At 43.4% G+C, this 13,738-nt stretch overlaps 1 protein-coding gene across 6 annotated transcripts in view; it reads left to right on the top strand.

Moving 5' to 3' along the window:
- THRAP3 (thyroid hormone receptor associated protein 3) overlaps nt 1-13,738 on the top strand; it is a 71,697-nt gene that overhangs the window by 56,898 nt on the left and 1,061 nt on the right. For 3 of the 6 annotated variants that reach the window (XM_061412483.1, XM_061412486.1, XM_061412485.1), the window contains 8 exons: nt 618-1,523; nt 3,069-3,782; nt 4,711-4,883; nt 5,566-5,677; nt 6,878-6,962; nt 9,128-9,315; nt 11,592-11,787; nt 12,231-12,371. In XM_061412483.1, the coding sequence (XP_061268467.1) occupies nt 618-1,523; nt 3,069-3,782; nt 4,711-4,883; nt 5,566-5,677; nt 6,878-6,962; nt 9,128-9,315; nt 11,592-11,787; nt 12,231-12,371 (2,515 nt within the window). Of the gene's footprint in view, nt 1-617; nt 1,524-3,068; nt 3,783-4,710; nt 4,884-5,565; nt 5,678-6,877; nt 6,963-9,127; nt 9,316-11,591; nt 11,788-12,227; nt 12,372-13,738 lie in introns of all 6 variants that reach the window. The other 3 variants (XM_061412482.1, XM_061412480.1, XM_061412481.1) reach the window with 1 other exon arrangement.

Below are 13,738 nucleotides of genomic sequence, written 5' to 3'. Positions count from 1 at the left end.
TTGATCTGATTTCAGTTGAAGTTTTTTTAAGCTTTGAACAGATGCGTTCTCTCAGTCCCTATTTAAGTGTTCTTTGGTTTAGACGTGTTGCAACTGTATTTCACAAACCCAAATCTTGGTGGAAGCCAAGAAATTAGCCCTGCACAGTCAGAGGTGGGTGGGATAGGGAATAAATTGAATGAGGCCAGGGGACCTGAAGACTTCTTCTCTGGGTACCACAGCTTGCAGTTTGTCCTCTCCTCCGATGACGCGGGGACCTATCTGTAAAATCCTTTGTGCCTGTGAAACTAATTAGTATACTATATTAAAATGTTTGTTTAGTACATTGAGAGCATTTTTATATTCCCTCAGTCATGGTAGAAATATATCTCCATGTAGAATGTGCTACAGTGGTATTAATGAGTCATCGCAGTGTCTGGTTTGTTAAAGTGATTTTTTTATTTCTGTACTTAATGTGGCCATAAGAGTAGGATTAGCTCTTTAAGTTTGTACCTTTTGTTTGAAAATAAATGATACATAAGAATAGGGCTTTACCTCTTTGTTGGCAGGTTTTTCTTGAATAAAAATGCTTGTGTCAAAAATTCAAACTTTTCTTCCCTCCCCTGCCCCTCTTTCAGTTCTAGGTCTCGTTCCAGATCATACTCTCCAGCTCATAACAGAGAGAGAAATCACCCAAGAGTATATCAGAATCGAGATTTCCGAGGTCACAACAGAGGCTATAGAAGGCCCTATTATTTCCGTGGGCGCAACAGAGGCTTTTATCCATGGGGCCAGTATAACCGAGGAGGCTATGGAAACTACCGCTCAAATTGGCAGAATTACCGGCAAGCATACAGTCCTCGTCGGGGCCGTTCCCGATCCCGGTCCCCAAAGAGAAGGTCCCCTTCACCAAGGTCCAGGAGCCACTCCAGAAACTCCGATAAGTCTTCCTCTGATAGGTCAAGGCGTTCCTCGTCCTCTCGTTCTTCCTCCAACCACAGCCGAGTTGAATCTTCTAAGCGCAAGTCTGCGAAGGAGAAAAAGTCCTCTTCCAAGGATAGCCGGCCGTCCCAGGCTGCTGGTGATAACCAGGGAGATGAGGCCAAGGAGCAGCCATTCTCTGGAGGCACCTCTCAAGACCCAAAAGCATCTGAGAGCTCAAAGCCGTGGCCAGATGCCACCACATACAGTGCTGGTTCTGCATCACGGGCCTCAGGAGTGTCTGAGCTGAGTCCCCGGGAGCGAAGCCCAGCTCTCAAAAGCCCCCTCCAGTCTGTGGTGGTGAGGCGGCGGTCACCTCGTCCTAGCCCTGTGCCAAAACCTAGCCCTCCACTTTCCAGCACATCCCAGATGGGCTCAACTCTGCAGAGTGGTGCTGGGTACCAGGGTGGGACTCACCAAGGTCAGTTTGACCATGGCTCAGGGTCCTTAAGCCCATCCAAAAAGAGTCCCGTGGGTAAGAGTCCACCGGCCACTGGCTCAACATATGGCTCATCTCAGAAGGAGGAGGCTGCTGCTCCAGGAGGAGCAGCCTATACAAAGAGGCAAGTACCTCATTTTCCCCTTTCTGTTTTTATCTCACCAGCTGGCAATTTAGTTGTAATGTGGTCCTTAGAGCTCTGATTAATAGTAATAAGGTAATTCCCATTTCCTAAAGTTTCATTTCGCCAGTTTGAAAGCATCATCCAAGGAAACCTTTAGCTTAACTCTGGTTTTCCTACCTTCCTGAATTTGTATTACAGCACAAATTCTAGATTACTCTGCAATGATGTTTTCACATTTAAAGTTTGCCTTGGATTCTACCAGTGTAAGCCAGAGAACAATAGAGATTTGTGGGTCAGCTATCAAAAAAATGTGGTCTTTACCAAAATGAATGGCTATTGGAGCTGTTAGACCCTCTAAGATCCACCATCTCCTATGATCGATCTGCATCAGCCCATCATGGTGAAGAGCTGCACCCTCACACCCTCCAGTTGAGGAGACTGGGCAGAATGGGAAAGTCCAAGGCTTAGTCCAGGAAGACCTTGTTATAAAATCGCAAGGTGGGTGTATGTTCCAGTAGAAGCCAAGCAGGCTGCATGTTAGGAGAGGACATAATAGTGCTTCTGTCTTTCTACCCTGAGGGACACGGTGAGTTGGAGCACAAGTCTTTGTTTTGTGTGGTTGTATGCATTGGGATGGCAGAGACGCAACGGGGAAGTTGCATTGGGACCACGTTGTCAAGAGGGACCTATGGAGCAGGTGCCCCTCCTGCCCCCCACTCCCCCTTTTTCTCTTATTAGCATTTTCTTTGATGCCCTGCTGTCCTTTGGTTCCTTTTTTAGTTCTTTTTTTTTTTTTTTTTTTGCCATATTAATGCAACTGTTAATTTGATTAGACTTTTTCCATTAATGGTACAGATGTGATGTTCAGAACCTGTACTTCCCAGCCTTCAGTAAGTCTGCTTTAAAATATAGGTTTTGTTCCTTGCCAGGACTGTGAATCTTATTAGAACACTTGGGCATGAACTCTGCTTTTCCATAAGAATTGAGTGGGATGAATTTTGCCCCCTCCCCCAATTAACATGTATTTTGTTTGTGTTCACAGTATATTTCATACTTAGGTCTTCTAGGTGACTTGAAGCAAATTTGAAGTCTCTTTTGAGACTTGTATTTCCAAATGTGAGTTGTATAAAAGCAAAACAGTCCAAGGTTGAACATTCTATGTTAACTTTGCTGAAAGCAGATTTTAAGTGACTTGAGTGAAGGTTGGATAAGACCTTAATTTTTTTTTTCCTAGACCGCTTACAGGTAAGTAGGTTTTTGTTTTTTAGTACCCTAAAAAATGCCTTTGCTATTTTCTTTTTGCTTGTTTTTGTAATATACAACTCCACAGAACATTTATTTATCTTTTAAATGCAAAATTCATAAATCTGTGAAGAGCAGTTTTTCAGAAATTAACAAAAAGGTAATCAAGACACCTTTGGCAACGCTGGAATCCACAAGTCATGCTTGTTAGAGAGTCAAAAACCTAAGACCATATGGTGCTGTTTTATTTTGGATCAGGTTGTTTAAGTCTCTTGTGTGTCTCCCTTGTGTTTTCATAACTAGGTATCTAGATGAACAGAAGACAGAGAATGGAAAAGATAAGGAACAGAAACAAACAAATACTGATAAAGAGAAAATGAAAGAGAAAGGGAGCTTCTCTGACGCGGGATTGGGTGATACAAAAATGAAATCTGATTCATTTGCTCCCAAAACTGATACTGAGAAGCCTTTTCGGGGTAGCCAGTCTCCCAAAAGGTATAAGCTCCGAGATGACTTTGAGAAGAAGATGGCTGACTTCCACAAGGAGGAGATGGATGATCAAGATAAAGACAAGGCTAAAGGAAGGAAGGAATCTGAGTTTGACGATGAACCCAAATTCATGTCGAAAGTCATAGCAGGTGCAAGCAAAAACCAGGAGGAGGAGAAGTCAGGCAAATGGGAGGGCCTGGTGTACGCACCTCCAGGAAAGGAAAAGCAAAGAAAAACGGAGGAGTTGGAGGAGGAATCCTTTTCAGAGAGATCCAAAAAGGAGGAGCGAGGAGGATCCAAGAGAAGTGAAAGTGGGCACAGGGGATTTGTGCCTGAAAAGAATTTCCGAGTGACTGCTTACAAAGCAGTCCAGGAGAAGAGCTCTTCACCTCCCCCAAGAAAGACCTCTGAGAGCCGAGAGAAGCTAGGAGCCAAAGGAGACTTTTCCACAGGGAAGTCTTCCTTTTCCATTACTCGAGAGGCCCAAGTCAATGTCCGGATGGACTCTTTTGATGAGGACCTTGCAAGGTGAGGTGTAGTCCATCTTGACCCTCAGGGCTTTAGCCTAACCTCTCTCCATAAGGTCATTCTAGAACAAGGACACACACACCCCTCCTGTATTTCTCCCACTGTCTCATTTTTACTGTGAATACTCTGGAGTCTCCCTGTTTTCGTTGGAGAAGTGTGTATCACAGAGTAATTACGTGTTCAGGGCGGTATCGTGAAGCGTCTTTTTAGTCTGTAGTGACTGTCTGTCTTGGTACTGGGTCCCCTCTGCTTCTCTCTTGCACTGTATTCGTCACATCATACGCCCTCCCCCCATTCCACTCCTGTCCCATTGTCTTTCTAATGTGCTTAGGGTGTCTTTGCCTGTGGAGCCATGCAGGATCCATGTTTTCATTCTTAGCTAAGTCACAATATGTATTATATCAGGCCTTCATCAAATAATGTAATGGTTTGAAAGTTGGGGCTGGGGTGTGGGGTTTGAGAACTTCAGGAAAAGAGTTGTGAGGCCCAGGCTGCTTTTCACCTGGTGTAAGAGTTGCACACCCAGTTGGAAGTCTGCTGAGCAGCCTAGCCACATCCCACTCTTGCTGCGTTGTGCCACATAAACTGAGTGGCCCTGACTGGCCAAGATAGTTGGTCTTCTGAGGTGCCTCACTACTTGTCATGTGTTAAGATCAGCAGAGACCACCCCCCCCACCTCCAGAGCAGAGCAGAATCACTGAGGTTTAATCCTTCATCCTGCCCATTTGTTTCTATTAAACTCCAAGGGGAGAAAGGCCTTTTTCCACAGTTACGTGCCTTGAGGTTCTTTGTACTTGGCTAGGAATTTAAAAAGGAACTTTGCAGATAAATTCACCTCTTACAAAAGTATGCTTGCATTTTTAGGACTTAAATGTCCTGACTTTCTGTGTATCTTGTTACATTGGGTCACCCTGTGTGTATTTTTCAGACCCAGTGGCTTATTGGCTCAGGAACGAAAGCTTTGTCGGGATCTAGTTCATAGCAACAAAAAGGAGCAGGAATTTCGATCCATTTTCCAGCACATACAGTCCGCTCAGTCTCAGCGGAGCCCCTCAGAGCTGTTTGCTCAGCATATAGTGACCATCGTTCACCATGTTAAAGGTGAGTCCTGACCCCAGCCCACTCAGGTTCCCTTTCTACATGCTTAGCTTTCTAACAAGCGGAAGGATGAGACGGGGCATGAGGGAGTCTGTCAGGGACCTTTATCTCATCAATAGGGCCTTTGAACCTAGGGGCTGGTTTGAAGGAAATGTCTCCTGGGGTAAGTTTCCATTTTCTGATCAGAGAGCTGAACATTGTGAAAATACTAGTGATAACCTGGGATCCTGAGGCTAGGTGAAATCCTTCATGTGAAGATTTAAATTGCTTGAAAAGAGGGGTATGGAAAGTGGCTTTCCCAGCCCATCTGATTTGTCCTGTCTTAATACGCAGATACCTCTAGCAGCATCTTATAGATCTTGTCCCACATTATTCTGCCATCTTCTGGGCAAATGGAGTGGACAGACTGAGTTACAGTTTCATCTGAAATTGGAACTTAGGGGGAATTGGTGCTCTTGATGCATAGAATAGTATCTTTGTATCCATGTCCTACCATGGCAATCCAGTGCTCAATATTGGATTGTTTCTGAACCAGCTAATTTTCCTTACTTTTCACAGTATGTTTGTTATATGGATTTGAACACTTCATTCACATATCTGTGGCTGCAGTTTCATCCGTGCAGAGGGGTTTGAATGTTGGGTCTGCCTTTAACAGCCTGACATATTTTTCTTTGACTCCCCACAGAGCATCACTTTGGGTCCTCTGGAATGACATTGCATGAACGCTTTACTAAATATCTAAAGAGAGGAAGTGAACAGGAGGCAGCTAAAAACAAGAAAAGCCCAGAGATTCACAGGTGAGGACCCTGGCTTACACTGGAGGTGATCATAAAAGACTGCTCAAGGAGAATCACTCAGTTGTGTCTGACTCTTTGCGACCTCATGGACTCTACAGTCCTTGGAATTCTCCAGGCCAGAATACTGGAATGGGTAGCTTTTCCCTTCTCCAGGGGATCTTCCCAACCCAGGGATTGAACCAGGGTCTCCTGCATTGCAGGTGGATTCCTTACCAACTGAGCTATCAGGGAAGCCCAAAAGACTGCCCACCAGAGAATAAACTTGTCTTGTTTTTGCCATTTGTCAGGTGTAATAGCAGAATTTAAGGTAACAGTCTCCATAGTCTAGGATAGTAGTGATTTGTAATGGAAAGGGTGTGCTTTGATTACCATGTTTCTCCCTTTGGGCCTGAGGAAAACAGCCCTTTTTGGTATAAAAAGAACCCTTGTGTTCTTGAGAGTTGCAGGAGGAGTTTGCAAATGATAACCCAAGGTCACGGTGAGCTTTCTTTACATAAAGTAAATGTTTCTTTAAGCATCCCATGTATTTCATATATTGGTTCTTCCTTTGGGAGAATCTGCCGCAAGTGGGGGATGAAGATAGAAGAACTTACAGAATTATGTCAAAGGGTTTAAAAAGCCCAGAGGTTTAAACATTTGGTTGTGGGGATTTATTCAGCAAATAGGGACTTTGTCTAGAAATGTAGTTGGCCTTAAACTTTGATTGAACCTTTGCAGTAGCTAAGAGGACCATGTTTGTAATAGTCTTGGATTTAGGGTCTTTGGGGATGTGTGTCACGCCAGGCACTTGTTTCTCACTTAGACTTTACCATATTGGTGAATAATGGACCATTATATTTCAGTTCCCAAGGTGAAAACTGCTTTTTGAAGTTAGCAGGGCATAGATAGTCTCGATGTGAATGATGATAAGTAAGGCTATAGGTGAGTCTGTTTTCTTGACCATAACAGTGCTGGGTGGAATGTGAAGTTCCTTCTGTTTGAGTTTGGAAAGTTGGGAGAGAGCAAGTGTGTGTGTCTGTACATGTACGTGTGTGCCTGTGCATACATATCTATGGGAGAGTGTAAGTATGTAAACAAACAAGGTGAGTATAATAAAAAGGAATAAAAAGGAATGCCTGTGTTTCTGCTGCTTCACTTACAAACTAAAATGCTATATTCACACTATGGAATGTTGAACAACTTTTGTGTTTATAATTTTAGGAGGATAGACATTTCCCCCAGTACATTCAGAAAACATGGTTTGGCTCATGACGAAATGAAAAGTCCCCGGGAACCTGGCTACAAGGTGAACTGTTGCTTTGATCAGTAATTCCAACAAAATGAGTGCGTTGGGCATGAACTTGTCAGAAATGTGTTTGTTTAAATTACTCTCTACTTAAGTTTGTGTTTTTCTTTTAAGGATGGGCATAATTCTAAAAATGAACTACAAAGGGTTAATTTTTATTAAATGTATCAACAACCTTTGTGAAGTGGTTAGAATATGGTAAATGACCCCAAAGTCTATTGAGGTGAGCTTGAGAAAAAAAAGAGAGGAGTTTTGGAACAAGTGCCCATGATGAGAGAAGAAACTTTTTGTGATATTTTTCTGCTTGTAAGTATTATCAAATCAACTATATACATGCGCTATTTCCAACCATGATTTCAAAAAGACATGCATGTCAGAGGAGAGTGAAATTTTCATAACTTAACTGAATAGACTGTTTTAAGCAGCTAGTCCAGATTTTTTTCCTAACATTGTGCCATATCTATCATCTGTTGGTTACTGTTACTTTAAAGCTAAACATTGCTTTGATAGCCCAGCTACATGTGTAATGATGTGCACGTAAACACTGTTATTAAGAGATTAAAGCTTGTGTGCAGTCTGTTACTAGAAGTACTAGATTTGGGTTCTTAAAAATCTTAGTATTTATTGACCATCAGTTCCCACATAGGGACCCTATAGAGATTAGATTGAAATTTAATCCCTATGGAGATGACTCTTCCAATGTTGCTGAAACTGTTTCTAAAAATAGTAATTTTCAAGTTTTCCAAATAGGTTTGTCTTGTTGGTTGAATGTGATGAGAGGCACTCTTGCACAATCTGTCTTCTCTCCCATTCCCCCTTTTCTCCAAGTACCCACCAGCTTGGCACTAACCATGTGAAACACAAGACTTTCAAACATCAGGAGAGATGTCATCCTCTCCGCCCCACAAAGCCTATTCATTAGAGGTGCTATGTGTACTAAGGGAACTGCAGTTGTACTTCTCTCTTTTTTGGTCTTGGGAGGGTGCAGGGGCCCCATTCCCTCCTCAGAAGAAAAGCACGCAGTAAAATAAACCAAGTTACCACCTACCATTCTTGTTAATTAAAACTTCATTATTTCAACAAAAAGCTTAGTTGTGTAAGTAAATGTTAATACAAAGTGAACTGCTCATCCCTTCCTCTTTTTAGAGAGGTTTTTTTGTTGTTGTTTGTTTGTGTTTTGGTTGTACCACACAGCTTGTGTGGTCTTAGTTCCCTGAGCAGGGATTGAACCCACACCCTCTGCAGTGAAAGCACAGTCTTAACCACTGGTCTACCAGAGAAGTCCCTAGGGAGGTTTTGCTTCCACGAGACAAATCTTGGTGTATAATATGCCTGAAAACCCCTTGCTCCTCTGCTTTCACTGAGTTTCTCAAGAGCTGTTGAAAGCCCTTTGCCTGATAGTTTAGGGTAGAGGGCAGCTGTTGTTGCTGGGCTCACTCTGTCTGTGCGCCACATACTGTGATAGGTTACACTTGTAGAAAGTTAGTGAGAAAATGTTTTCTCATTTTTCTTTTTAAAATAAACTTTGACTTGGTATTGCCAACTTTATGAATTCTTTATTATGGTTTTTGATATGCCTTCTCTAGAGAAATCTGTTGATATAACTAACATTTTGGAAGGCTGTGTAAGTCTTCCATTGTCTATTATTGGACTCAGTACTGAGAGGTAATTCCAAATAGAGGATAGATCCAGGGTAGCTGCCACAGTGTAGGTAGGGGAAAGATGACAGCGTTTCTACTCCTGCTGGTGACTAAGCCTAAGCCAGCCTAACTAAACACCTTCCAGAGTTAATTTTGGCCTTCTCAGCTTTTCAGCTAGCCAAAGTCATTACTGGACCACAGAGGGAAATAGCAAAGCAAGGGAGGTGTGTGTGTGTGTGTGTGTGTGTGTGTGTGTGTGTGTTTGTGTGTGTGTGTGTGTGTGTGTGTGTGTAGCATATGCAGAAGGTTATCATCATTATTCTAGAGAATTGGTTTGGGCTCTCTAGGGATTCTCATGAAGTGACTTTGGTGGAACATCCTGTATCCCTCCCGAGTTGGGCGAGGTGCCTCACATTCCCAGTGCTTCCTCTGTACCACTCCATTGGAATAGAAACCACAGTTTGTGGGGTGGTTGAGTTTGTAGTCCTGAATCCCAAAAACCTTAATTTTGATTTCTCTTGGCAGGCTGAGGGAAAATACAAAGATGATCCTGTTGATCTCCGCCTTGATATTGAACGTCGTAAAAAACATAAAGAGAGAGATCTTAAACGAGGTAAATCAAGAGAATCAGTGGATTCCCGAGACTCAAGCCACTCAAGGGAGCGATCAGCTGAGAAAACAGAGAAAACTCATAAAGGATCAAAGAAGCAGAAGTATGTAAACCCTTGTCTGTTGCCTCATTCAGTCTCCTGAGTAGACTCCTTTGTCTGCCCCTCATTAGGCCCTACTGCAGACCCTGCACACTGGAGAACAATTAGGAACTATTTTGTGTAGTTTCTTTTAACTGTCAATTAAAGTCCCTAGATTGAAAATAGAACTTTTGAATGAAATAGACATAATCCTTGTCCAAAGGAGGCCTCCTGGGAGATAGGCAGTTGATTTGGCTATAGGGACAGTGTGGAGAATCATGGGAATTTCTTTTGCTTTTGTTTTGGACATGTTCTTTGACATGTCCTTTCTCATCACAAATCGTCTTGCGAAGGTTATGTTTTAAAATGGCTCAAAGTTGTATTCAAGTAAAAACTGTCTGGTCAGAGAAACAGGGCAGAACTAGATAGGACAAGCTTGTTGATCTTAAATGCCTTTTAAACTAGTTTCACAGGCACTTCCAAGAGAGGTGTTCCAAATATTCTTTAAACAAAGGTAGCATTGTTGAACTTCATAAGGCAGCATTTATGCCAAGGTCTTGTCTCTATTTACATTTTTGAACGTTCCATGACTTTTCAGTCATGCGCGTTAAAGGTTGCAGAATTGAAACCCCACGCCTTCCTGTGGGAAGCAGCACTACTTCTGTGTTCCTGAACTTTAGCTAGCAAGCACTTTTATATCCATTTTCTGATAACAATCCTTCCAAATAAGCGAGACAATTAGTAGACTATCCCTTTTGCCTGTTTGAAAGATAGAGAAGTAAGCTCATGTCTTCTCTTTCACTTTGTCTATCCTTGCGCTCAGTTAACATACGCATTATGAGCCCTAACAGCTTTCAGGGGTATCCACAGATAGAGGATCTGATAATCCTCAACAGGAAATGGAAGTTGGGATACAGTAGTCTTCTCTGGTGGAAAGGGAGTAGGACCCTTCAAGCCTTTCAGTCCTGGACTTGGATTCCTGATCCTGATTTGTTTCCCTGGGACATATGCCACTGCCTCTGACTTGTTTGTAACCTTAATCAAGTCTCTTGCAACTCTAGTATTTTGTGATTGGGGCAAGAAGAAAAATGATAATCATGCCACTGTTTTCACTGTATACAAAAACTCTTTCTCATATGATTGAAGAATGGCTCACCAAGATCACACAACTAATAAAAGGCAGTGTTGGGACTCAAATCAGGATTTTTGGAGTCTTATTTTTGAAAATCTCTTGAAATAGTGCTGATTTCTAGGAGTCAGACATTTGAGTTATAAGAATCCTATGAGAATAACTTAGTAGGATAATTTAGTAGGATTCAAATACTTGTCTTTGATCTTCTCAAATGTTTGGGGGTTGGGGTGGCTGTGGGGGTGGGGGGTTAGCAAGGTGCTTTTCATAATGGAGGAGGGTAATGATAGGTTACTAACACTTGGCTGGCTTTTCCCTGTAAGTCCTGTACTCCTGGTGGCTGGTACCCTCCTCCACTGCCACATGGCAGGGCTGGCCCCAACCTCTAGTATGTATACAGTGACTCACTGTGTTACTCTGTCTAATTTGCCCCTGCTCTATAATTTCCTCCAGATGAAGGGATGGATGGGAAATAACTCTGGGAAGAATTCCGCCAGATCCTAGGCTTAATGACCTAAACCTGTTGGAGTGCAGTGGAAAGTGGGAAGGGTTTGTGGAGTGTTGGTATAATTAGTGCTAGGTTTGAATCCAAATCTGCCTAGTTCTGTCACCTGAACCTCCTGTCTCTAAGATGGGGAAAATAGTACTGAAATCATAATTGCCATTTACTATATGCGTGCTGTGTCAATGTAGAGTGTTTAAGCACGTTGTTTTTTCGATCTTTAGAACAGCCTCCCAAGACAGGTCATAGTCTTCTATGAGAAATAAAACTCACATAAAGTTGAAACAGATGGTAATGTATAAAGCCTCTCCTAGCACCAGATACTCTCTGGCTTTCATGACAGTGTTTGTCTCCTTTTGTTTTTCCAGTTCATGCACATGTATTAGAATGAGCTACTAGAGGCCATGCATGGACGTTTTGTCCCTCCTCCTGTATGTGTGTGTCCCATGTTTATCACAGGCTCAGACATAGATATGTCAGTGAACATGACTGAGAGAATTGGGAGGAAGCTCCCCAGTTCCCTGGGTGGGTATGTTGAGGGTGAGTTGGTTTTTCTGGTTACTTGTCTTCAGTGTTCTCATCACAGACACACTCTTGATTGCCCTGTGCTCCTTACTCATGAGCCCCCAGACAAGGACTGTACCCTAGAGGCCTCTTGTGTTTTCATAGGAAGCACCGGAGAGCACGAGACCGGTCCAGGTCGTCATCATCTTCCTCCCAGTCATCCCACTCCTACAAAGCAGAAGAGTACACTGAAGAGACAGAAGAGAGAGAGGAGAGTACCACGGGCTTTGACAAATCAAGGCTGGGGACCAAAGACTTCGTGGGTCCAAGTGAGAGAGGAGGCAGAGCTCGAGGGACCTTTGTAAGACTCTGCCCCCTCCCTTTAAGCCCTTTCTCCTACTAATTCTAATTATGTGCTGATCAGAACATTTATTTTATTGCCCTTGATACAGGTGATTAGGTCAGTAGACCCTAGAATCTGTGGTTTCCCATTCCCCAGGCTTTCCATTTTTTAATTTTTTTTTTCCCCTGTTCATAATCACTTAGCCAGAAAGCCTCTTAGGGCTTCTGGTCTGAAATTCCTCACTTGTTTTAACTCCTCCTGTATGTAGGGAGGCCCTTATGGCATTGTCCCTGGTCCGGGCTATAGACTTAAGATAAACAGAAAGGGAATAGCTAAAAACCAGTTAACCAGCATACTGACTGGAGGACAGCAGGAAAGTATTTGAATAGAAGACAAGGAGTTGTTTTTCTCCATTCCTTACATGGACCCTTTGTTCCTTTCCCCGTTTATTGCCATAGCAGTTTCGAGCCAGAGGAAGAGGCTGGGGCAGAGGCAACTATTCTGGTAACAACAACAACAGCAGCAACAACGATTTTCAGAAGAGAAGCCGGGAGGAGGAATGGGACCCCGAGTACACACCCAAAAGCAAGAAATACTACTTGGTATGTGTCGGGATAACCAGGAAGGGCGAGGGGGCCTTTGACATACACAGAAGCTGATAGTGAGGCTTTGATTGATTTTTTTTCCAGAACTGCATGCAGGTATGGCACTGGTTACGTGTGTACTTGTGGGCTAGTATAGTTCTGGCAAGATGACTCTTCTCTAGAGAGGCAGTCCTGACCTTGAAAGTGTTATCTAAGATGTTTATGGATTCCAGGATAAGTAGGAGAGGTTGCTCTTGCCTTTTTGTCTGTGAAATCGTTTTACTGCTCACCCACCCTAAGCCTCCAGCCTTTAAAAGGGATAGAACCATTACCTTCCCCAGAGGTGGCAGTTCCACCTTGTCACGCCCCTGCAGGATATGGATAAGAAGGACAGTTCTCTTTTTGAGGGAGGGCACCTGTCTCCAGAATGAAACACCACTGGAGCTGGGCTCTTCTAGGCCGAATTACTTGGCCAGTGAGAGAGCTCTATTGCCTTGCTTTGTTAACAGCAGGCTCAGGTCCAAGTAGATGTGACTGAGTGTTGTAATAACCAAGGTAATCTTGCTGCTGAGTCTGATCACCCATGAGGACTGGCCTGGAAGTAGGAAGCAGGTTGCTGTGTAAATCATTGTGCATAGCCAACTTCGCTTTTCTGGGGCTGCTAGAAGCTACTCTGAGAGGACTCTTGAACCTATATCTAGGAAAATGTTGGCTGGACTGGGCCCGGGATAGGTACTGGAGTGGGGCTGTTTAGAGGAAGGATAAAAGGCCATACCTTCTCTGTCCCTGAAGGAGCATTGCCAACCTGATTAATTTAGGCTAGTGAAGAAGCAGCTGGTCCTTTAGCTGAACTAACCCCTCAGGAGCCTCAGGTACTACTAGTGTGCATGGAGGGTTCAGACTCTTTGAAGTCATGGGGCTGATGAGGTAACAGTGACTTTTCAAAATCCTGTCTCATTCATTCTTTCATTGGTTCCCTCCTTCTTTCTCATGAGATCATCAGAGCAGGGATTGAGTTATAGGTTTTGTTTTTTCCCTACTCTGCCGCACTGCCTTCTTGCATAAAACTGAGAAAGGAGAAAAGATACAAGACAGGAGGCTGGGTTCTGGCTCTGCCTTTGCCAGTACTGGTCTGAGACTGTGAGCCATCTGCCCTTGGTCTCACTGCCTGTTCTTGGCTGAGGGGAGGCTTGGGGAGAGCTGGATAAATAAGACTCCCAGCTGTGTGTGTGTTCTGTGTTGCTTCCTCTCTTAGCTTACAGACAACTCAGATCAGAAATAGTTTCATGTTTGGGGGGTGATTGGCTTACACCCCCCACCCCCTCCTCGAGAGAGTGTGTTCTAAATAATATGGAGTTACTTAAAGTTCCCCTGGCTGTTTTCTC

Source organism: Bos javanicus, chromosome 3, assembly GCF_032452875.1.
Source record: "Bos javanicus breed banteng chromosome 3, ARS-OSU_banteng_1.0, whole genome shotgun sequence".
NCBI lineage: Eukaryota > Metazoa > Chordata > Mammalia > Artiodactyla > Bovidae > Bos > Bos javanicus.
The sequence above is the reverse complement of the archived record's forward strand: the minus strand, read 5'-3'. Positions and strand labels throughout refer to the sequence as shown.